We start from the raw sequence: 26,135 nt of genomic DNA on the forward strand, positions 1-26,135 counted from the left end.
ATCCCATTAATACCTAACGATATCCCGTTCGAATACAAACGATTACAGTTTCCCCTAAAAGTCTGCTTTGCCATGACAATAAGTAAGTCTCAGGGGCAAACTCTCAAATTTGCGGGTATTGACTTGAGAGAACATTGCTTCTCTCATGAACAGTTTTATGTTGCTTGCTCACGAGTAAGTTCACCCAATAACTTAATAGATTTAGCGCCTAATGACAGATTAGTAAAGAATATTGTGTACAAAGAAGTTTTGTAGGCCCTAATTTTTTACACACGCTAAACAAAAGTAAAGCATACCTAATTAATAATAATACTTCTTAACGCGAGCGAAGCCGCGGGCAAAAGCTAGTGTCAGCATAAAGTCCCATAATGATCGAGTAAAACTGTGCCTTGCACGTGATGTGGAGATGAAAAATGTTCCATCTGATAACTTATGATATAAAACTTTTTATACGGCCAAGTGGCATTAGATCAATATGCCAGTAAATTGACCTACTTCTACAAGTGTCGTAAGAATGCAGGGCTTCAGCCCCAAGATCCGACAACTTTGACGATATGAAATTTCTTTCACAACATCTGAATAATAAAATATGCTGTACCACACTAAAGTATGTATGAGAAGGTAATTTTAACAAGATTTACGGGAAACAGGAATTTATGTTAGGAATATGCTTGCAAGTTTACATATTTTTCATGATATTAGAATAGTCGGCTTGTTTACGCAACCGTTTTAACTTTAAGGACATATAACTTATAGTTATGATATAATATAAATACCTAATTACACATAATTTTAAAATATTCACCAAAAGGCCGAAACGCGTTGTTAACTATCTCACACTAAAATGTGCCAATTAAGTTAATTAAAACTCAAATTCAAAGGCTAACATTACTTATAGATAAACTATGACTATCAAACTTACATGGCTTCAACAAATTGTCCGTCCTTCTTGCGACACTGCACCTGCCGCCGCTGCAGGCCCAGCCGGGGCGTATGCACTAGCGAGTCCGTTTCTGTCCGCATGTATCTATTGAAAGAACAAACACATAGATGTATAAATGTCATCAGAAAAAAATAATCCTACCAAAAACATTAAATGTAAAAAAAAAGCCATGCCTCTACGCAATTCTTCCACCGTAAAAAGTCTTGAGATCGCATGGAAGCCAAGTTCTGTTCAACTTTATTTGTATTAATATATCAATATTTTGTGGCTATATCAATAGTTTTGTTCACATTACAATAATATTGACTTGGCCATGAGAGATACATTGACAAATACATGTGTGTGTATTTCTAGCCTAATCAACAAACACGCAGTTTTTCATACAACCTATTCAGAGTTTCTTTGGTCGTTCCCCTCCTAGATTTTTGATCACATTCATGCTCATGGCTTTTCAATTTGGTATTTAGATACCTTTTTACTGATGGATACAATGAATGAAGTTCTAGATAAAAGCCAACGAATTTCTCGAGAAATATTTAGAAATAGAACAAATTAATTTCCATTGAAGCGGCATCGGTTCGGGTTACTAGTAATAGGTATAGAAAAGCGATGATACGTGCTTTTTACTCAGGAATTTTCTACGCGGAATAATGTTAGAGGGAGGAATGGGTGAACGTGAAAAAGATACAAGAAAGGTCCAAATAACACAAAGGCCGGGAATACTTGCAAATGTTATATCAAAAAGTATTTTATCTTACTTTGTTCGACATAGGATCGATGTTGAACAAAGTATCTTCATGTCTTTCGAATGAATTTTCATAGAATGCATTCGAGTATGTTTGACTTCTATTTTGACCTTTATTACTCCAGGATTTCAAAAAAACATTCTTTATTAATGTAGTTATGTTTTGATATTTTTCATTTTAAGATTAAATACCTTACTTTCCAATAATACCATTTACGGATGGTCTAATGATTTCAATCGAACTCATTAATTATAGAAAACGTTTTTTTTTTAACTTCAACATCCAGCCAATTAAAATATAGAACAGATAAGAAATTGATTTACAATCTAGTATAAATTGGCTACAAAATAATGTAGTCTACGAAGATAAATGGATTTTTTAGAAACAAGTTGCTAGCGATAGAGATGGATCGTCTGGCATCCAATTAGTCAAAATGCGAAAGAGTTTTCAAAAGATAGGTTTCACATGATATATCTTACTACAAAATTGGATAAAATAATGGTATCTACGTGCCGTGCATAGGTAGATTAATGATCTATGAATACTACGCAATTTTTTATCTCAAGTTCAATGAAGGATACCCTTTTTATAGATTTTTTTTATTGGCCTGTACTGTCTCATTGCTGGGCAAGGGCCTGATCTGTCTATATCGGTCACTTTTTGTGATTACCAAAAGTTATTATTTCTCAAATACCTTTTACATGAAAAATAATAAGTACCACAGAGATTAAAAAATATGCAGATATTTTTGTGAAAGCCAATAACAGTGGAATGTTTGGTACCTCTCTATGGTGCGGGAGGCATGCTCCCCTGCGCCCAGGGGGTTGCATTCAGTCCATTTTCCAACGTAGATCGAGAATTCGGAGTCATTTGTCGATGGTTCTGAAACAAAAGAAAACATAATTGAATCGTTATGTGAAAAACAAATAGGTGAAAAACATGGGTTTACACTGAGAAAATTGTAGACATTTTTTTTTATTATCACGTATTCTCATTTCATAATTTTCTTTCGTAATAAACTTATTAGTTATTAATTATTATCATTCACATAACAATAATTAGGTAAATAAAGAAAACAAAAGAGATTCTAATATTTTTATGGCTGACTATTACATTCAGCTGGCATAGTGGCCAGTATTTACTCATTCATCCTTTAAATTCAATAAAACCTTTTCGATTGAAACATTGACATAAACTTTTTATTAATTTTAACACTCTATTTGGGTTCGCTCATTGTTAAAATACATAAGCCCAAAGTTTAATCCAAACCATGGTTAGTTAACCAAACTAGGCACTCGGTTAAATATAGAAAACAAAGGTAAAATATACATCCGGCCGACATGCAGGGAACAGTGACTTAATTTAGCAAAATTTAAATGTTATATCATGAAACTAGTTTAAATGAAACAGTGTGAAATACTCGCTTGCATAGTGCTATAAGTGGGCTTGAAAGTGCAGCTTGCATTGACACACCTTGTCTTCGTGGTACGTGTAATTACGTTCACAGAGAACTGTGAGTTTATGAAATTGTTTGTGTATTCCTCCGTGCTACCTACTACAGTCTGTTGGTCACGTACGCTACCGTCAGCTAGAACAATACGTGCTGCGTTCGTAATAATTTTAGATTACGTTGCTAGTAAACAGAGAATTGTGTACGTATTTTACTCTTGGATATCATAATTTTAGTCTTGCGTACTGAAATTATAAATGGATGTATTGCCGTTATTTGAAAAAAATAAAAATCTTTAGTAAAAACGCGGCTGCAATTTGTACTACAACATTAAAAGCTTTACACAGCATTGCAAATAAATTGCCCCAGAAATATGACTCGGCATTCTAGGTAAATTCTGTACATTTCTGGCACTACTTGACGTAATAGCTCAGTGCATAATGAAGCTTGCAGAGCATTAATCATGAGAGACGTGGTAAGCTCGCCTTCATAATACACGAGCCTAAACGTAATGCTATTATACGCGCGAAAATAGCCCCGGGAAGTGCTCGTAATCTTTTTAACAAGTAAATGCTGAAATGCTGACTACTTTTTTGTGAAATAGCTTGTAAATATTGCAATATGTAGACAAGATTTTTATTTTTGAATATTCTCTCTTCAATGAATGACGCTAATGGGGCTCAAAGGACTTATACTAAACGTAAATAAAAAATTTTTTTTTGAAAAACAATAATTTTATTTCTGAAGGTTGTATCTTCAAAAAATAAGGTTAATAGTGCTGAACAGACTTAAAATGTAAATAGAAAATCCTTTTTTCATTTTAATACTATTTTCATCTCTAATTTTGCGAGATGATATCTAAAAAAAAATAGCAGTAAACAAAACTATGAGACAACGAGCTGGAATTCTTAGCAGACAACAGACTAATGAAAAACCTATACAATTACTGTAGACAGTGAAGGTCCCTTTTTAAAATCTCGCTGTAATGTGATTAGATGGCGTCGGTCGGTACACTACAAATGTAAGCAGAAGGTCAGAATTTACATTCTGACATGACAAGGACAGACTTTGCAAATTTTTAAGAGCATATTTTTTTTACAAAACTTTGTGTTTCTTTAAAATATTTTCTTATTTTTTACTAACTAAAGTATGTTTTTTTTAAAGGACTTCAAGAGTGATTATTCTGTGTTCGCCCGTACGTGTTCAGAGGGAGCGAGTAGTTCCCAGACGCGGCAGTTTTCACTCAGATTAATTAAGTGCACGATATCGAATTAGCCTGGGGAGAACGATTTGTTTGCTCTCTAACCTATAATGGCAGTGCTTTGCTCGGAGTGGATGGCTCGTGTCGCACTTTGTAGCACGGAGGTCGGGATATGAATTGCCCTGTATTTAAGTGGTCCTTGTATACTTTGCTGGCAGTCTTTAATTAAAGCGAACATTTTAACTTTATAAAGGTGTATATGTTTTTCTGCAATGAAGTGTAATTTAATGTATTGAGTAGGAATCTTTATGTAGCGTTTTCGTAGCTACTACGGTGCTACGCTTGCTACGTGGCTACGATGCTTAGCCGTAGTAAAAGCAAAAGGTGAAATCATACTTGTTTGTTTTTCTCAGCGTGGGGTAACATAAAGAGATTTTTCGTACAGTACCTTCTCGTAAAAAGGTAAAGTGATGTTTAGTATAACAACACGAACCAACAAAACGGAACAGGTATGCTATATTTTGGCGTGATCAAAGCATTTTAGTGACCTACTTTTTGCGAAATATTTATATTCTGTGCCCGAGGGGCGATACGATCTATTTATGCAGGCTTGTTATCTTCATCGCTTACATTGACACAAGAGTGGCTGTGTTGCCAGGCGCTTGTTATTTTTTATATATTTTTCACCCCATATGTGATTGGGGTTGCTTTATTTATTGCAGATAGGAATATTGTACGGTTCGTTTAACCAGAGGAAGGTTCTGTTAATTTGCTGTCGCTTGCAAATTAAATTAGAATCTATTGAGTTCTCCACAATAGTCATAGGATACAGTGTTAGGCAATTTTGATATAAGCTCGATAATAATTATATTTTTTTTATTTAATAGCTAGCTACTTTTCTAATACTATATAGCTATCACCAAAATCTGCGAAGCATCAATGACCTGCATATTTTTTTTTATTTTTAAAATTCGAGACCAAATCTGCACAAACCCTTTAGGTTTTTATCTGTTAACTTATGTTTGTAGGTAATTGACTTTATACCGTCGTAAATTCTATTTGGATAACTCGTTCGCAACTTTTTCGTTCAACAACCAAAACTCGGGAGCGTGAGAAATTAAATTATTCCCAACTTTGGTAACTGATTGTAATTTCTATTGTCAGTTGGGTTATTCAGCCCCTGTTGAATTGAAATAATCTTCGAAATTTACTTTAATACGCCTAACTTCGGTTTAGTTTATAATTCTATGTGGACCTTAATACAGAACTTTGTATCTTGCGAACAGAAACTTGAAACATTGAATATTTAAGCTAATGTGACAAGGTTAATTCATAATTAGAATATTAGATAAGTTTGATGTTTCAAATTAATTTAATTTGGGGTGCTTGCGAAAATAGGGCAGCGTAATTGAAAAAAATAAACGTTAATTTAGTGAAGGGCCGAATTTCTGATATAAATGATGAGCAGTGTCCGCGGGGTGGTTCTAAGGAAATTAACGAGTAAAGTCATTTGTCGGCTGCCGTTTGGGTTTCATCAAATTAATGTGGACGACGCGCCGCTCCGTCGATAAAGTAATTTATTATAAGTGCTTGTTGATTGAAAACACTCATTTTCGAATATATATTTGATGGAGTTTGTGTATTTAATTTCAAATTCAATTAAAATGTTGTAATTGTTTACTCTGAGTAGGTTTGTGTTTGCCAGAAATTAATTTTACATATTTTAATGTGGCTGTCTATTTAGCAAATGTTTGAACAATACCCTAGTTTGCATTAACTATGAGTTAACTAATTTCGAACAGCACTAATTAAAAAAGAAGCTTTGATCAACTTTACCTTTTTCAGCGGCAAAAGTAAAATCGATTCTATAATCTAGCTTCTAAGACATTGACAAACCTGCCTGCAGGCTGCAAGCAGAGTTCGTCACGTCGCTATATCCTCAGATACACGCAATATGTTGTCGGATCTGACGCCGGCGTGTTTCGTCCGGGAACACAACCCGCTATGAGTCGGCATGCATTTGCATACAGATGGCGCGCTCAATCCTCGGCCGGTAATGTAATTTCTCGACTAGATAACGTTTTGAATATCTCTGCAATATGTAAGTTACATTTCCTAGAGGGAATATCATTTTAGAGCCGCGGTATCGTTGTTATTAACTTGAGCTGGAATTGTGTTGTCAGTGAAGGCAAATTGTACAATTTCTTGTAGGAGATTACTCCTATACATAGCTATGTAACTATAATAATAATTTCTATGACTAGTAATTGCATATTACAAATTATTCAATAATACATGATTAAGCAACATCATATATCTATGTCGCTATTTGACATAAGTAACAATGATTTAACATTTCACGAAAGTCCTATTTCTCATGGAACTTGCAATACATTACGGTAGACTAGTAAAATATACTTTTTAATGCAAATGTTTACGGAATAAGGTACTCCTAATGATAGAGGCAAATGGAGCATAACGATACAATGCAAAACTTCCACCGGATGCCATAATGTTGGAGCCCAAGACCCTCGAATTAGGATAAGTACAGCATCTTGTGTAAAATGGGGAAGATGGGGTATATTTGTATTGTTGATGATATAACATTTATTTGAGAACTTACCCGACGTATTGCTTGCATTTTTAATTATATTCAAACACACTTTGGTGTATGTATGTGTCTTAGAGGTTTAATTTTAGTGTAGTGTGGTTAGCAAGAGAGCGCTAGAATCAGATAGGAGAGAAACTTTTTTCGAGATGACATTCGCATAGAAGTTGAACCACCCACTACTTGACTTTTTGAATCATTAATACTAGAAATTATTATACGTATAGATATGAATATTCCAGGCATCAAAAACAAGGGCAACATCTTCAAACAGAACCATGTAAACATGTTTGTCTCCTGTGTTTGTCTCAATTTTTACAATTGTCTTTACTTATGTATGATGCAAACACAGACATTTGCTAGAGCTACTTGAATTTTACGTTCCATTCCACGGTAAGACAGACTTGACTTGAGCCCTCTCACATAATGTAATGAAACAAAGTTTACTATACGCGACCTCTCAAAATGACTTACGGAAGTTTCGCGCACTATTTTCATACTTAAGATATTTTGTGTCAAAATATTTTTTTTGGACGAAGGATTCATAAAGACTGAATTTTAATATTTCCGCTGTAGCCCACAATGTCGTGGGACACTGTTGATCAAATCTGTATTAAAAATTTTACTACATAATGTCATCTCAAAATTCGTTGAACCTTGTATATGTATAAACAGACTTAAAAAACATGATATCCTATTTACTCATTACTTAACCATTTATGGTCGAAACCCCGCATCAGTTTATTTAGTCGCCTCACTACATATCATACACAAAATTTTAGAAATAGTAGTTAAATTCTAGCAAACAAACCCACAAAACCGACACTCATACCACTCATCCGACCATCAGACAGTCAACGTTTAATGTAGCGAACTGTTTAAACATTGTCATGTGCGCTGTACACGACGGACACAATATCGATCATCATAACAAGGGCTATTGTAGTTCAACACGCATACCTACATATATACTCGTGCATGTACATCTATATATACACGGGTATGTACCATGGAGAGTAAAATGACTAGCGGAGGTGCCATAACGGACAATCTTGTAAGAAAGTAGCGCGCCAAAATGCAGGTGAGCGAGGGACAAGGAACGTTACTGTCTTCGCCCGTATACGCCTTCTTTGGACCCGATTATTATTTTTAATACCAATAATCGTTTACAGATCAAAGAACAAAAAGCTTCGTTAGTTCCCTCGTAACTGATCGTTTTGGTATTTGACCTAAAAGAAGGCGCCTGACCTACCTGCAATATGGCATCTCCGCTCATCTTTCCTTACTCAGTGGCATATACATAATTTATGTACGGATAATCGGCACGCTGCAATTTACATGTTAAAGGATTGCGGAGATTGGGCTATTGTGAGCAGGAAGTATGAATTTTAAGTTTGTTATAGAGTATTGAATTATTTTCGGGCTTCGGTAGTTCTGAATTATGTTCATAAATGTCCTGTTTGTAATTATTTTTCTGGCACAAGCTTGTTTACCCTTCCAACTAAATTGAATACGCTTCTGTACGTAACACGTCAAGCGCAAAAATATAGCTTAATTTCTACTCATCTATAGCAAATATATTTATCAGACACCTAATAAACGGAGGCCGATCAAACTATTAGTTCAATGAACCGATATAAGTACATTAAGACAATTGGAAGTCCTAATGGGCTGAACGGGATTATTCGGGTACAACCGGCCCTGTGGGTACAACGGTCCCGGACTGGGGTTTATGCGATCGGCCGCCGGTAATTTAATGCCGATAAGACATCGAAATTATGTTGTTTATGTTTGTTTACTGTGTTCAGGCTTTGTTGTAAGCCTCCCTATTTAATACATGCTAAATAAATGTTCTTTGAATATAGTCCGGAATGTTTCAGCAAAGGTAGGTGTGTAGATAATGGTATAGTAAACTTTGCAAAGGTAACTGACCTCGAAGATACACTGAGTTCGATAGACCCACGCCAATTCACACTCTATCAAAAGAGAAACGACTACCTCCGTCAAACTTTTGCTCACAACATCCCTTTTCGCCTCCGGTTAAAAAGTCCATTTGTAATCAAAAATATATTCTACAAACGTATTCTTTTCAAAAGCGAGACTTATTTGAAATGCTGAAGTATTCTCCTGTTACATTTGAAATGCAGCTACATTGCTCCTTAATAAGAGGCTGGGGGCTGTGCGGAATGCGGAAAGCGAGCGGTGAGAGCGATGGGAGCGACGGGAGCGGTGGGAGCGAAACGAGCCACGGCCTGACCGAGGCTAATGCAATCGTCGGCTCCACAAGTCCACACCTGCCCGTTTAGAGCCCTCAACGCTCTGTCTACTCTGTTTATTTTATATAGATGTAAAATAGAAAGTTTGCAATACTTAAGTTTTGTTTTTATCTTTTTTGATATTTTTTTTACCATCGTATCGTACCTAATTACCGTTTAGCGTGATTATATTACTCCTCAATCGAAGCTTATTACAGTAAAAAACTTCAATTTTTAGTATTAGGTAACTCATCTCGGAACAAGAAAGTACTAATAACTAGGATTAACTTCAGTTCAAATCGGAAAGAAAGGGAATTATCGTTCATTTTCCAATAAAGGTGGAAGCTCGTTATTTAAAGTTCACTGAGTTTATCGAAGACGATAGATATTGTGATTTATTGTAGGAATAACGGATTTTATGTGGCTTTCTTTAATGAGAAAAAAAGACATTCTGAACCAACCTACTGAATATTTTAAAGACTGAATCGTAGAATACTTATTTAGTAGAAACTGTACCTACTGTAATAATTATCTCTACATAATGTTACGTTGGTACCAGCTTACTAGCCGTAACTTAGCAACAGGATTCTTATCACAAAAGTCTGAAGCCTCATTGTGCTCGTCAAGCTCCCGTCGCTAAGACGACGTCTCCTAGCAACTTATATAAACGACCACATTACCGCTAAATGGGAAACGGTAAATATTATATGGGCACCTGTCTTTTTCCTCTTCTTCCCAGACATTATATTTAAAGCAACGCTCATAAAAACTTCATGCGTATTTTCGGGTGTCTATTGCGAATCCATTAAAACTTTGAGGGAACATCTCTATGATTTCTCGCGAGACGTTTACTAGAGAAAACTTTTCCAATTTAGGTTAGACCACTACGCCCATTTTGTGGATCCCGAGGTCAGTGACCTTTGTCAATGGAGGTCTATTTGCGAAGAATGGAATCGTTGGCGTGGAATATTTATTTTGATGTTTTGATGCCAATGTTTGGACGTTCAGATATTGGAGAGATATTATTATTGAATGATTTCTGAAGATTGAATTTGTATTTTGTTCTTAACAATACATTAGTTATCATTTAGCCAACACATCTTCATTAAGGGTAGGTACTAGACAAACGAGTAATTATATGTGTACACTGTACACAGCTACTTAAAAATCCGGTGACACGTTACGAAATTCAGGCCGACACGATCACCCAAACTTGGCACGTAGATAACGGGTCATTAAACCCTGAAGGCCTGGAAACCTGGCCGCCTGTATTCTCACAGCTGAGTAAAAAATCGCCTCGGCACGCACCAGATTTATTGCACGGACGCCATTTTAGTTTTTAGCGTTACACCAGAGATATATGGAGTGTAAAGTGCTATATGTTAAGACAGTTTCACCCTTTTCCTTGGTCGGTTTAATAAGTTTCTTTGAATGTGTATGTTTGATGTTTAATTCCGATATGGTGTTAATAAGCGTGGGTTAGATTGTGGAAATCTTATGTGTCGTATTTTCTATATAATTACTTCTTAATGAAACGAGACTGATTTAGATATTATTTAATTGATTATGTTAGCTGGATGATGAAATTAACATTGTTTTAAGCCTGAATTTATATTTGACGGCCTACGAAAACGTGTATGAGGAAGCAGAAATCAGCCAATCCACTCGTTAAAAATTTATGTATCACAAAAACAATGGGAGCAATTAAAATTGTATTTACCTACGTGTGTGCACAATCGGTACGTTTTGAATGCACTTCTTTCAGCCTTTTACGTTTAAAATGGTTATCAAAACAATTAACGATATTGAATTTGTGCGATGAAACATATTCCAATCAAATCCGGCAAAATGGCGGTAGCTTGCATTGTTCGCCATTTATTTTTGCAAACTACATTCATTTAGTTTTGATTGGACGCTCTGAATGTGTACCAGATGACAGGATTGCAAATAACTAAATAACGAATCAAATTAGTTCGGATTTCAGATAAAAATGTGTTATATTTTTGTATCTGCATAAGTTATAAATTAACGTAGGTTACAAAGGCATTAGACATACTTATACAATCATATCAAATATAACATTCTTCGTTCTGCTTTTCTCGCTTTGTGCGAAATAACATCTATGTTTTTGAAAATATAGGTATTTGTATTTCAGCATATTATTTTCAAGTCGGACATTGGTACAAGTTTCGCATAGCAACACACACTTCAGAGCAAAAGAATAAGGTCTCAAACGTCTTTCAGCCGTGTTTTACCGCCAACGATTCGACATGATTTATTCATTTGTCCATAAATTCCTTCATAAGCCGGACATATTTATTTTGTATGAAATATCGGTTTTACCCTTGGCCGGTAATACGATATTTTCCCCATTGTTATCCATTCCGAGTTGACCCTTGATATTTTCGGCTATTATATTCCGGCTTTTTTCGGTTATTTCGGATAGCGACGTTTTATGGCCACACTCAAATGTACAAATATAATATACCTACCCATACATACATGGGTAGATATTCATAGAAGCAGCTCTACAAAACTCTCATTTGTACAAATAGACCAAAAGAGCTTTTTGTTAACGAAATCTATTCAATGTTTTTAATCTACGTTCTCTCTTCTATTATTTAGATATGTATACCTTATGTATCTACATTGAAATTCGGTAGATATGGAAGTTTTCCTTTTGATCAAAAATGTTTTACCAATATAACGAATAGAAGTGACTTCACTTGGGATTCATAGTATTTGGTTACTGGCTTAGTCGAAAGACACGGTTCGAATTATTAATTTTCCTCATCCAACAAACAACATTATCTGGCTGTCGTCAAAAGTACTTAAAACTCATTTACATTATAGAAATATTGTACTCGTCACTCATCTTTAAAATAAAAGATCTATTGTTGTAATACGATTGCGCGTAACTTGACAATTTCGGGAACATTTTAGCGAAAGTAGTCTTTATTTGTAAGAGAATAATTTTACATCTAAGAGATAAACTTCCCTTTATTTAAAACTATTCCACTAACACTCTCTTACGATGTATAAAATGCTATTCACCACTTAAACGGAATTCGACCAGGTCTCGTGCTCAAATACCGGAATTAAGTGCACCCAGGTAAAGCAGGAACTCACTACTTGGGGTACAGACGAATGCATTCACTTCGAACAGGATCGTAAAACCGTGAATACAGCGTTAAATTCACTTTAAAACTATTTTGTAAGTAAGTATCAGTAAAAACAAAAGACAAGTGTGTTCTTCGACAAGTTTAAATTGGTACTGAAATCACTATGGTAGACGTAGATTTACTAAATATCTTAGTAAGTTGTCTATTGTTTTCGTTTTCAGAATTATTTAAACGAATACAACGAATACAATATCACAGCGACTATATAATTTATTAAGAAGTATTTAAATATCTGGTGTGCCTAAAAAAAACATAAACACCAAGAAGATAAAAAGCGTCATAGACACCAAAGAGGCACGATACTGCTAATTATGTGTAGGAACATCTTCAATGGTTATATTCTATCTCTGTAACGACGTTGAAGGTTTAAAATAACAACCCTTTTCGTCAACGAATCATTCTATTTCTGGAATAAGCCGCTTACTTGTGTCTACGACGGGACTATTGAGTGTCTTTCACAAAATCTTTTACACAATTTTATATTCTACCACGCTGAATGGAAGGTCGAAAATAATTTATCAGTAAGACGATTTTAATGGTGTTTTTTTTTCAGTTTTGTTAAAAGACGTCCCACGTTAAGTACGTAGGTTGTCTAAGATTTTTAATACACGTGCCAGTTGCTATTCAAGAACTCGGTTCAATTTATATTTTTGTTAGTCTGAATAGTTATTATCAGGATAGATCATGAAAATCCCCCAAATTAAGTAGTCGACAATTTGCTTCAACGTGAAATCTGGCTGAAGGTAGTATCATATAAGGAGAAGGTGTATTACATACTCGTTTCAAAGAAATTGTTTACAATGCAACACATTATTCCATTACTTATTCATAAGGTTGAGTCTCACCAACTCCATTCCTCAAAATTATCTATAAATTGTAGTCAGGATGTGTTCCTAAGTGGAAAATACTGTGTTGGCGTCGCCATGGAGATTACTCTCATAAATCAGAGCAGTGGAACCGCACTCATGCATACATCAGCAGTGTACGTGCCGGCGAGTAACGGCCCTAGTGTGTTTGTTACACGAGTATTTATATGTTTCTTGTTACTTTTGAAAATGGAATATTAGAAGTTGGCGCTTTTATTGATGCTTTATGGTCGAATTATGGTGAGCATGTTACCTTCTTGAAAAGAGTGTCCATGGAGTTTCTTATCGACTCCATGACACAAACTTTTTGAAACAGTGCAACTAGTGTGATGTTATTAGAAAAATTTCACTTTGACTTTGGTCTTTTAACTTTACTGCTTCTTTATGATATTTTTTTTTCGCTCTTAGTGGCATCCACGAACATAAAAAGCTTACGTGACTTTGAACCCCCCATAATGCATCAACCGTGTTATAAATAAATCACGTCATGCTCAACTTCTCAGAAGTAGAAATCTACTTATATTAAAACGTGCCAAGGGAAGGGAACAACAATTTTTACGCGTTGTTTGACGCATAAAGTTCGATTCGACGTCAGATTTCGCGTCTAAATTGACAGCCATTTTCCTCATTTCGCAACACAGAGAATTTTATTATTTTACGTTTCAAAACGTCACGTAAAACGTCAATAAAATTGAAATGTTATTTTTCTACTAAAAACTATTTTTCCGTACACAAACATTTGTATTATGTTATCAACGTTAATAAGTTAGCTTATGTATGTCACACGACATTATTCATCCCTAGGCCTACATAATACTTATCATTGGGGCAATCGTTTGACTGTTGTAAGAGCGCCCGTGTGGACTATTGTTCCGGCCTCCTTTGTGCTCCTCTTTATACTGATCCAAAGAGGATAAGGTTATCTTGTTCCAGACTTATGTAGTCTATTATGTTTGTAGGAGTAGGAATCGACTTTTGTGGCATAATATATGGGTGATTGTCTGATTGATTTCAAGATGTGTAGTCAACATGCAAAGAAAGTTCCAACTTATATCCAAGACTTTTACTCCCTTCTTGAAGTCACATCATAAATGGCAATATTGCTGTTTGTGTTCAAGTTTCCCGGAAGAAAAGTATTGAGAAGCCGTACTATGAATATATTTACGCCTATTGCTTTTAGAGGGCGATAATCCCCTTTCACTCAGCGCGCGCATTTCGCTCTTGACTGCCATTATTGATGACTGGCTCTAATGCCCCAAAATGTACCTTGAAGGATTTTTATTTTTGTTTCCTGGTTCAGAAAAGAGTGGCTATTTAATGGAGTAACTCCAGTTTTGATGAGGGTCTCTTGTTAATTCATAAGTAAGGTAAATGGCGTTCTTTTATTTTTGAAATTAGCTGGCGTGTGTCTGCGATTTTTCAGCGACAATTTCGTTCTTTCAATTCATTTGCGAATAATGGTTCTTTTCTTCAAATCTGATTATAAACCATCCATGAGCTGATCTAGATACTGTCAACAGTATTTGCGTGATTCATATGAAGTTCTAAAAAGAAAACTTAAGAACAAATCCTTGAATTCCAAGGAGGTTCTCAAGACAGCGCCTTAGTCTATGATCCAACGAGGTCAAGGTTGCTAGAAACGGATTTGGGAGCACATTATCGAAGCTCTGAATCCGTCACCTGAGTACAGATCCGGCACACAGATCCCGGTAATGAATTCTGACGATTTACCCTGTCGGCCCGCGCTGAATTAATCTCATCTTGAAAGCCTCTGTTACTTAGAGAGTTTTTACTCACGGATTAAGTATTCTTAGGATGTTGAAAGTAATATGTAAAGCTGGAAGTTTATTTGATTTATTATTTAGCTTGATGTTTTTTGCCCTGTTCTCTAGTTCTTAGGAGGATTTGGAGGTCATAACGGTATTGTAATGTATTGACTTATTTGATGAAATAACACAGACTTTTCATTATGAGCGATCGCTTATTACATCCAGCTTTAAGTTTGACTTCCTTTTACGATATTTGACCATATTCAGAAAAGTAGAAAAGAGTAGCTTTTCTTACATAGCACGCATAAAAGAAAACTTTCTAACATAAACGCTGTGGCTACACCGTGCTAATAAAGGCCGGACTGGCCTTGTACAAAAACTTCTGTGTCATCAAAACCATTCGGATAAAAGGTGATCTTTCTTTTATAACTTATTGATTTCTTGCTATTCAGCAGCCAGCACGTCATGACGCAGTTGTGAACCTACCTCTTTATCATGTAAATAAAGCGTGGGTAGTTACGAGTTCTGTGTCAGAAGTCTGACCTCCCCGCTTTATATTTTTGGGACTACAAAGGTCTGTCCGATCAAGGCCCTTTAGGAGATAGCGTTTTATAGAATAACGTTTTTGTGTGAAGTTCTGTGTGACTATTGAAATAGTTTGTAGAGGTAGGTATTAATAATCTCTAGCTCACAGTTTACTTGTGTATTTGTTGTAAAAAATATACCCTTACTGATTATAGATCTATTCCAATATAAGTATACTTCTTGCTACATGTTAAAAGCTTTTCAATTGTTGTACCTACTAAGATCTAGAGGCAAGAATTCTTTCTAAATAATGAATAAGTAGTTTAATTCGTAACTCATGAAATACTTCATCATCAAAACATCGGCAAAAACTAACCCCAAATGAACAAAATTACTTAATTTTTCAGAAGCTGGCTTTAAAAAATACATCAGTTTTGACAAGCATTGACCAAGTGATATCTAGACACACGGCAGTGTGTCCGCCAAGTTCGAGCAAAAAAAGCGACACACCGGCCGTGGGTTATATTACACGAACCATTTCGGGCCAAATTCGACCCCCCTGTAACTCAAAATCTATTTTATTTACGCATATCAAATTTCTAGTATCTGTTGAGACCCCCTCACTTATCTAAAATACAAAATTTCATTAATGTACCTATTGTAGGTCTTGAGATATTGACGTCAGAAAATCGCTATTTTTACTATACACTCACTGACTGACTCACTCATCAAAAACCTAGACCACTTCCAATGGTCGTATTGACTTGAAATTTGGCATGGAGGTAGGTCTTTATGTCAAGGTAAAGGGAAAAATCTGAAAATGGCCAAGTGTGAGTCGGTTTCAAAATAATGAAGGTGTTTTATACCCGGTGTAAATTTATACCCCTAAGGAACTAAAACGAACTAAATTTATCTATATTTATATAATATATCTTCGAATGGTACAAAGGTTTGTATTTAGTCAAAGTAAAGTAAAAATCTGAAAACGGCCAAGTGTGAATCACTTTCGAAAATAACGAATGTGTAACTTTGATCCACGAACATAATATATGATAACATGTCATGTCAGTCAGTTGGTAAATCTAGTCCATTTAGTTAATCTAGTTCATTTCTTTGTAAGAAACATAGTGCATATTAAAAAATCTAAAAGATAGTATAAATGAGACATTTCTTTAACTAACTTCATCATAAGAAAAAAATAAAATGAACAACCTTACAAAAATAAATGAAATCCCACCCAAAACAAAAATGTGAAAGACTGCCAAGTTCGATAATATGGGAATGCTTCGCCTATAAAAGAAGTGAGATCTGAATAAGTAGCAAGTTCCATACACATACCTCAATTAAAAATAGTTACTTTTTAATGATGTTACTTGGCAAGTTTTCATACACCTTGTTATAAATCTACTAAACGCAATGAATCAAGTATTTAATTTTCTATTAAAACTTGCCAAGTAACATCATTAAAAAGTAACTATTTTTAATTGAGGTATGTGTATGGAACTTGGTACTTATTCAGATCTCACTTCTTTTATAGGCGAAGCATTCCCATATTATCGAACTTGGCAGTCTTTCACATTTTTGTTTTGGGTGGGTAAAATGGTAGCTAAAGATTCAATTGGTATCGCATAAAGATCGTTGGCGTCGCTTCTTATGTCGCGCTAAACGTCGACAGTTCGGAAATAGAAATGTGACGAGATTGCTGTAGCTACAAACATTATTGGACATTTGTGGGGCTTACAAGTAAATGTGTATTTTATATCGGGTGTGTCGTTCACAATCACATTAAATCATATCACATATACTTTATGATATTCTATGGCGAATTGTAAAAAAAATAACCTAATCCATTCAGTGGTTTAGCCACAGGAGTCATTTTTCGTTTTTATAATTTACAACATCATGTGTAAAGTAGAGATAAAGTTTGGAGTATCGTATGTTTTGATCAGTTGACAGCTGTCAGTTTTCAAGGGAGAATTTCAGTTGTTTGTAATGACTGACTTTTATATGGTGTTCTAATTTTTGCACATTTTTATTCCATTTACTTTGTTTGAAAAAATCATTTTTTTATTTTTACGTATTTTTCTTTTATCTTTGTGTTAATCGACATATATTAACCAGTATATTAACGCATTTAATTTAATGTGATTATGAACGACACACCCGATATATTATACATGATAGATATTGGTTTATTTTGATGGAAAACTCTACAGTTTAAGCGTTTTTACAGTAGTGATAAATGGCACGAAAACAGTTGAAGATAGAATATTGTGAGGAAGATTGAAAAAGGTACACAAGGTGTTACTTAGCGGGTCGAGAAACTCTGTGTTGCTTTAAATTGTTGTTGTATAATTGTGTTTTTATTTAATTATTTTCTTAAACATCACAACATACCTACTACCTACCTTTGCATTAGCGCGAAAGCCTCTTCAAATAAAATATAAAAAAAGAAATGATATTTATAAAGCAATGTGACTTCTTGCATTCTGAATACATCCATGCGGATGGTAAATATATTCCGTGTAATTAGAGCCCGGATCAATTCATATACAAATGATGTAAAGCCATCATTAAAGCAATTATTTATGAACATTGGCGATAAACAAAAAGCTTTCATCGATTCTCAGATATTAATTAGCGCCATTAATCACTTGTCTATAGCAGTGAGCATCAATATTCATTACGTGATCCGCCTAATTTGTAGCTTCTCAATATTTATTGACGGTGTGTATATCCAATTATTGCGTATAATTAGATGAGATATTTATAGCGTTGCGTAGATCAAAATTAAAAGACAAGGTAACATTGGTATACTTACTAATGTAATTTACTCAAATTGCAATAACCTAAAAGCAAATTTTGTGTCCTTACCTTAATATATTAAATAAACTTAGTGCAGTAAAATTACAGAATACCTACATACAATATAGGATAACTTATTCTCAATCGCATCATCAATAGGTTAAAACCGTGGCTCCACAAACAACAGAAAGCTGTCATATCTTAGCTCGCTTAAAGTCGTAACCATTACTTCCCACCGTTCCCACATCATTAATTTAATTATATAAATCGTTATAAACCTGTTACCACCCTCCACATCTTTATATATTACGTTAATCGGATTCTGTGTGACACGAACTTGTTCCGAACACTTGAGTTTCAAGCTTCAACTTAAGGAGGATACATCAAAGCCTTCAAATTCTACTCACTTTAACGAAGTTGCGGCGAAACTCTAAAGAATGTTCTAGAAGGGTTATAATTAAAAATGGCGACCGTGATTTTTTAAGTACCACCTAAAAATGTTTAATAAACATTTATTCTGCTCACCGTCTTGTAATAAAACAGAAAAGTAGTCAAAATATTTGTTCCGAAAAGTTTTCTTTACATAAGGAAATATTTTCGGTATTTAGCATAATTTCACGTTTTTGTGGGCTTTCTTAAGAAGTTTCTTTTGGGATCTCGGCTTTTAACAAGTTCTTGATGTTTACGTTCTCATTAAACAAGCTGGGAAAGATAACCTCAATGTTTGGAGGCCAACGTTTTTATTTTAATTTGCCAGTATTTTTCTGATATAATGTAAATAATTTACCATTTTGTTTCAATCAATTTGATTTAATGAAGCGTAACACTCATTGGTCACATTGCTTTGACACGGTTTGACAAACATCATTACCATCCATTTCAGGAACAAATAAATGTCGACTGGAATTAAGTACAATTCATTAAAAGAGGATACCGTGTATTTTCTACTCAAGTTTTCCTGTTTTTGTTGTTCATGATGAACAAATAGGTACCTACAGGTAATTCTTTATTTAATTACTTCGAGTTGTAAACTATTAACTCTATTAAGAGTCAGTTCACTACAGACTAAGCTATCGGCTGATAGTCGGCCAAAACTTATAGTGAATCCAATCAAATTGTTTAGTCGGCCTGGTGTCTCTCTCATCTTAAATACAGAAGAGCCGACTTACGTTATATTTTTTTTCCATGGTCCGACTTGACTTGTTTACACACAAAATAAAATACAGAAACATATTACGGTAAAACAGCATTTAGGTAGGTACTTAAACCACAAAATAAACAAACCTTAAACAAAACGAAATACGAATATCCATTTTGAAACCGACGCCACATCTCACATGTCAATTGCTAAAACACATTTGTAACAACATATATCTGGGGCTGTCGGTTTAAATACATTTATTTCTACCGACTCAACGTCTCCTTAACACTGTATTCACGGAGAGTCGATCGATTATACAGGGTGATATGGGGGCGAGGGAAATACCCTCAGGGGTTGGAGGGGGGAGGGGAGACGAAGCTGGGGGGTTTATATCTGCTGCTTCACAGCCGTGAGTCCACGGTGCGATAAAATGCTGCAGACTGTAGACCAATACGTGGGGATGACTGTAAACAGAGAATATTGACGCAGCCCGGATTTTAACGGATGAATTTTACGAAAGATAATTTTGCTCCCGTTTGATTTTTGCGTAATTGATTAATTGAGCACAGTTTTGTTAGGTGGAAAAGGGTGTAAGGTGAATGAATCGTTGTTTAGGCAAAGGATTAATAACTGATGCTGTTACTGGACGGAATTTATCCTTTACTTGTCTACCAATACCTATAAATTATGAACACATTTCTACTTTTTTTAAATACTTACCATTTTACGATTGTAAACCATTAGTTAAAACAACATTCAAATGCGGTGCACATGCATTTAAATAAAAAATAAAACCGAGCACAAAAAACTTCTGCACATTTCGCAGGTCCGCACAGATTTTTAGTAGCCTAAACCATAACCGTGAGTATTCAAGCATTCAAAAGGCAGCCGTTAAAAGACTGAATTCAAAAACAGGTCAGACTACAATGGGACTTGGGGCCGGAATTTCCGGAGTACGCCGAACAGATGGTCACTCTACTGCACCCAGACTGTTGGCGGACCGCCGCAAATGCGCGAAACTTTACCACATTTTAATTTTATGTCTTTACAAGCGTAGAAAGGCTGTCAAAATACGCTACTTTAAAACGAGACATTACTTTTATTGAACTGTCAAAAACGGTTACTCTCTGTGTAATTTGCATCAAAATGTGTATTATGACGTCACAGATTTTTCACATCAAGGTACATATATGCTTAAAGATAAAAAAAAATAATCAAAAATTCTATCAAAACGATAAATGAAAGTGACATAACATTTTTAGATGTTTCATCAAATAAATATAATTATGACTACGTAATTTACTTTTGACCCAGTCAACTATCCAAGTCCTAATTGATGCTTGCAACCAGAAAAATAATTCCCACTTTTTTGTGACGGATTTTCTGTACGTATGTGCAAAGTGACTTCTAGCTTCGAAGTAAATTGACAGTTGAGTGATACTGATGGATTAGACATGTGAGAGAGTACGCTAAAGGTGCAGCATTTTATCAAAGAGAAGCTTGTAGCTTAAAAACTCTTTGCCGTAAATTTACTGCGTCTTACCACAAAAACTTTTAAACGTCTGTTGAACACTTGTCTAAAAAAAATACAGACCATGTCGTTGAAATAAGGTAAGTGCAGCAACATTTATTTAGACAAGTGTTCAACAGATGTTTAATAGACTTTGGCCAATAGTGTCTTTAATTCTAAGTTTAAAATAAATAGGAAGGCTTTCTGAGTAGTCTAAAGTTCGATGAACTAATAGCTATGAAATAAATGGCCAACGGTAACATTCCCAACTATTAGCTTTTGTTATTAATTAAACATTCCAATAATAGTATCAAAAGGCCAGCCGATGGCAAGTGTTAGAATTAGTGGTCTGTGAACTAATTTTAGTTGGCGAAATTAATACAGTTTTGTTGCTGAAATGTTATAATAACACTGGCTTTTATTATTAACTTGGAACTTTAGTTTTCATGAGAGGTACAGATTTAGAGGGATCAAACCGTCATTACTGGGCCATTTATTTATCCCGAAAGTTTAAAAGATGGACCTTAGTAATAGCTTTCCAATTATTGCATCTATGATGAATTCCAATTTACAGATAGACGCCTATCAATCGGCATACAGGCACTAAAGTACACATCAGTTAACTCGAGCAAACACAAACTACCGTGTATTTCTCGCTTCAAACACATATGTGTATATTCACATACAATATACGTATCTTTGTATATCCTTGACTGAACCGGTTCTACTCGGTATATAGTTAGACGCATCTTCGAAACAATTATTACAGATGAACGGGCTAGACGCATGATCGGTATGTTGCTTATCGTTTGAGTGCATTCTACTAATTGCAAATGTGACTATTAGCTAATTGATTATTTGTTGTTGTAGCCATTTGGTTTGGATACTAGTGGTAAAAGCTATTGTAGAATAATAATGCGAAAAACTTTGGTAAATATCAAAGCAAGCTTAGAAATAAATTGACACTTGATCTTGTTACGAATCAAAAGTTCCAAGCAGGATACAGACGGTCACAAAATATTTTTGAACACAGCGTTAACCTGTTTTTAATGAGATTAAATAAATATTTTTGCCGTCAATTAATTAATGATGTACAAATGTGATTTTCGCTGCTCTCTCGCACCGCAATTGCACAACGGAATGTAATTTACATTTAATGAGAATGTTGATTACCTGTTTGTGTATGTACTAATTATTTAGAGTACCATCAGTTAGCGCATAGTTATTCAAAATAAAACCGCAAATACGGAATATCATGCATATTTCATCAAATGTTATTTCAAATAGAATTTGAACACAAAATGTTGCTATTTTCAGCAAATCAATTTTAGCAATCATGGAGATTTTCCGCACTTGAAATAATTGCAATTAAAATCGGCTTACACTTCGTAAATATCAGACGGAGTAAAATATCTATTGTTTCCATAACAACAATAAGCTTGCGATATTGAAGCACTGTAGAGAGCGAAGTGAAGTGCTTCGCTCGGCCGCATTTGCACCGTCATGTAACGATGTTATCTCGACGCTATTGTGAAGACATCGCTCGCTGAGATGTTCGTAGTTTTCTATGGATTGACGACTGAATACTACAGACGGTAAGGCATACTAAGTGCTTTTAGAGTATAAACAGCAAGACTTTATCATTTGCTTTTGAATCAAAGATTGTATTGTTTTGCTCGTGTTGTAGAAACTTTAGTACAAACATGACATATTTCTATTTGATTAGCTATACTAATATAATAAAGAGGAATAATTTTATTGTTTGTGCCCTAACGGCTCCGCAGTGAGGTTTTCACGGGCGGTGGGAAATCTGCTAGACAAAACATAAAGTATGCCTTTTCAAGTTAATCAGAAAATGTAATTATGCGTGAGCACACTAGAGCATACATTGATGACTCCATCAGCTTTGTGTTCAGTTAATAACGAAGTGAGTCGTCAGTGTATTCGCTTTGTATGCCAGTATGCCTTCAGTCGGTGACTGGCATATTGATGAGTAGACTGTACAGTTGACAGTACACGTATGTGAGTGCTTGAGTTATTGTGTTCTGTTTTTGTATTTTGTTACCTTTTCTGAGTATCAATATGTGCTTTCCATGGAGCAGGGATGTTTTGATTTGAAGATGATATGAATGCCCAATAATTGAACATAGAATAGAAAAAAAAATCTTTAAAAAATCTTTACTTTAATATTATTCTAGCCTTATTAGTAGATACTCAATCACAAATGTCAAAATTTTATATTTTTCGAATCATTCGATAAGACTACAAGAAATATGGATGAACATCGATGAAGAAAGAAATAATTATATTTTCATTAAAATAGTAATCAAAACAAACTGAAGACACACCCAACGGTGTCACAGCACTGTGTTCAATTTATTCCGTAATGTTGTTCGGCGGTGGTCGTGTAATACAGCTTATTTCGTCCCTATTATTTTGCTGTCAGGCTCAGGGCGCAGTAACTCAGCCCGCTGAACACATATAAGTCACATTTAGTTAACCGACAATACCGCGCACCAAATGGTCTAACATTATATCACGGACTGTAATTTTCTTCTTTGTGTGACCTAAATTTACTTCAATTTGGTGAGGCAAATATTAGGTAATCTGTGTAGTGTGAGTTATTAGTGAACTGTTATTAAGGGAGTCAATATTTCTTTGTTAGTCAAGTTTTCTATATAAACATAGAAAAAAAAAGTTACCTTATAGTTACTAAACCTATAAGTTCAGTCTTAAGACTGCGCCGTAGCTCGTAGCAATGCTACGCCAGCTACAGCGTAGGCGAATATTTCGACGAAATAACAAAATCTAGATAAGTGGATACTTAAAAAACAATTTATGCAAAGTTATTAAAATCTTTGCTTTATCAAGGAACAACGCAATTATTTAACATCATACCCATCCATTAAAGCTTTTTACTCTCTCAACCTTTCAGGCAATGATGGTAAAACCCGATTATCTTCAAGCGTTCCCGGGAAATCCATTCTTGTTTAAACACTGCTCATGTACAAAGGCCATAGCAGGTAAGGAGATTAATGTTTTACTTCTCTACTTTTTAATCTGTTTGAAAAAATAACTCAACATTTTAAAGTTTTTTTTTATTTAATGTTGTTTTTTTGTATATAACCTTCTTCGATCAAAGTCACCTCAAAAAGTAATTTGTCTATTTTCGGGGGTTATTTCGAAAAGCAAAAATTACGTTGATTATGTTAAATTACGAAATAATTAGTATTTACTTGCTCAGCGACTTTGATTACATCTAAGTAGCAATTTTATTAATGCTTGAGCAAAATGATTTTATCAAGATTTTTAATAGTTTACAGATTCATACAAAGATTTTATTAGAGACCTTAGTGGGCATTTTTTTACTATTTTAATTTAGGTTTGCTTTTATAAAAAGAAACAGTCATTAACATATTTTAAGCTTTCCTTAGAAAAACATGATACAAAATAAATCGAACTTTGTTTTTCATTTTCATATGTTTTGATAATGACTTCATCGTAATTAAGCGTAAATACGTAAAACGTAGCGCGATTAGTGCTAGTGATAATACAATTTCAGGTTTTTCATATATTACAGCGTATCAGAGTATAAAATATTAAAGCTAATATATTTTCAACAGAAAATTTTAATTAAACTCATCCCACAGTTATTATTTGCGATGCGAATGTAAAAATATATGAAATATTTAATATTATGAACACATTTACAAGTTAATGAGAGAAGCTGAAAAGCTCGTTTAATATACACAGAATATATAGAATTACGAGGCTCATATGAAAAAGGTAATACTTTTATATTTTAAAAGCTCATATCTGAGCTTCAGTTTACTGAAATAATCTATACATATAATAAATCTGTAAAAAAACTTTGTCTGTACATTGAATATAATAAAAAAATAATAATTGAGTGGGGTTCAGAAACAGTAATAGAGCATAAATCCAAAAAAAAAATTCTGTCTGTTTGTCTGTATGTCTGTATGTCTGTTTGTTTGTACACGCTAATCTTCGGAACTACTGGACGGATTTCAATGATTTTTTCTTTGTTGCATTGGTATAAAGTCGGGGCAACATATAGGCTATAATTTATCTTCGAAACTTGAAGACCTGGTGCAGAACTTCAACAGACCAACAAAACTATAAGAGATACAAAATTTGTGCCATGGCAAAAATTGTTTCATGTGATGAGCATTTTCAGCTGAGATAATAAATTTGAAGATCTGGAACACCTGATGTGGAACCCCAAGAGCCCAGCTTCTCGGTACCATATACAGGTATGACGTTTTAGCAAAAGTTGTTCAATTTGATAAGCACTTTCTATTGACTTATACAAATTGAAGATCTAAAACACCTGATGTAGAACTCCAGGGGCCCAGCTAGACTATAGCATATAAAGGTATGACGTTTTAGCAAAAGTTGTTCAATTTGATAAGCACTTTCTATTGACTTATACAAATTGAAGATCTGAAACACCTGATGTAGAACTCCAGGAGCCAGCTAGACTATAGCATATACAGATATGACGTTTTAGCAAAAGTGGTTCAATCTGATAAGCACTCTCTGTTGACTGATAAACAGGGACATGAGCGGCTGAAGGGTGATGATACCTCGGCGGACTTTAAACGCAGATTACGCGCTCCCTGTGGGCCCAGCATCACCGGCCCACTCGCCACTTACTACGACGATCCTACCCTCCGAGCAGGGCTACTAACCCTGCTCTAGCGACTTCACTCTGGACGGCAAACCCCCGTCATGGTTCTCTCCGACCGGCCGGAGATGGGGGACAGTGTACTCTCTGGAGCACTCGGTATAATAGCCCCGCGGGGTCGCTACTCCCCGTCATCAGCCTCAGATGTCCTGCGGTGCTTATAATCTCATTATTATTGTCGTTATTATTTTAAGAGCCTTTGTCCCAATTATGTTAGGTCTTCCCTTATCTCCTTACTACAAGGAGCGACTGCCTATCTGACCTCCACAATCCGATCACCCGCTCAACCCAACACCCCTTGGTAAAACTGGTCAGACTTACTGGCTTCTGACTACCCATAACGACTGCCAAGAATGTTCAATAACAGCCGGGACCTACAGTTTAACATCCCCTCCAAATAACGGTCATTGGTACTCAAAATATACG

The 26,135-nt window shown here is 35.0% G+C and overlaps 1 protein-coding gene across 1 annotated transcript in view; it reads right to left on the reverse strand.

Moving 5' to 3' along the window:
• Positions 1-26,135, reverse strand: part of LOC110379100 (thrombospondin type-1 domain-containing protein 7A) — a 93,726-nt gene that overhangs the window by 20,406 nt on the left and 47,185 nt on the right. Inside the window, exons 3-4 of the mRNA XM_064040261.1 lie at positions 2,472-2,571; positions 923-1,027 (exon numbers count right to left, since the gene is read on the reverse strand). Of these exons, the coding sequence (XP_063896331.1) occupies positions 923-1,027; positions 2,472-2,571 (205 nt within the window). The remainder of the gene's footprint in view (positions 1-922; positions 1,028-2,471; positions 2,572-26,135) is intronic.

The sequence above is a fragment of the Helicoverpa armigera genome, chromosome 2, assembly GCF_030705265.1.
Source record: "Helicoverpa armigera isolate CAAS_96S chromosome 2, ASM3070526v1, whole genome shotgun sequence".
In the NCBI taxonomy this organism is placed as follows: domain Eukaryota; kingdom Metazoa; phylum Arthropoda; class Insecta; order Lepidoptera; family Noctuidae; genus Helicoverpa; species Helicoverpa armigera.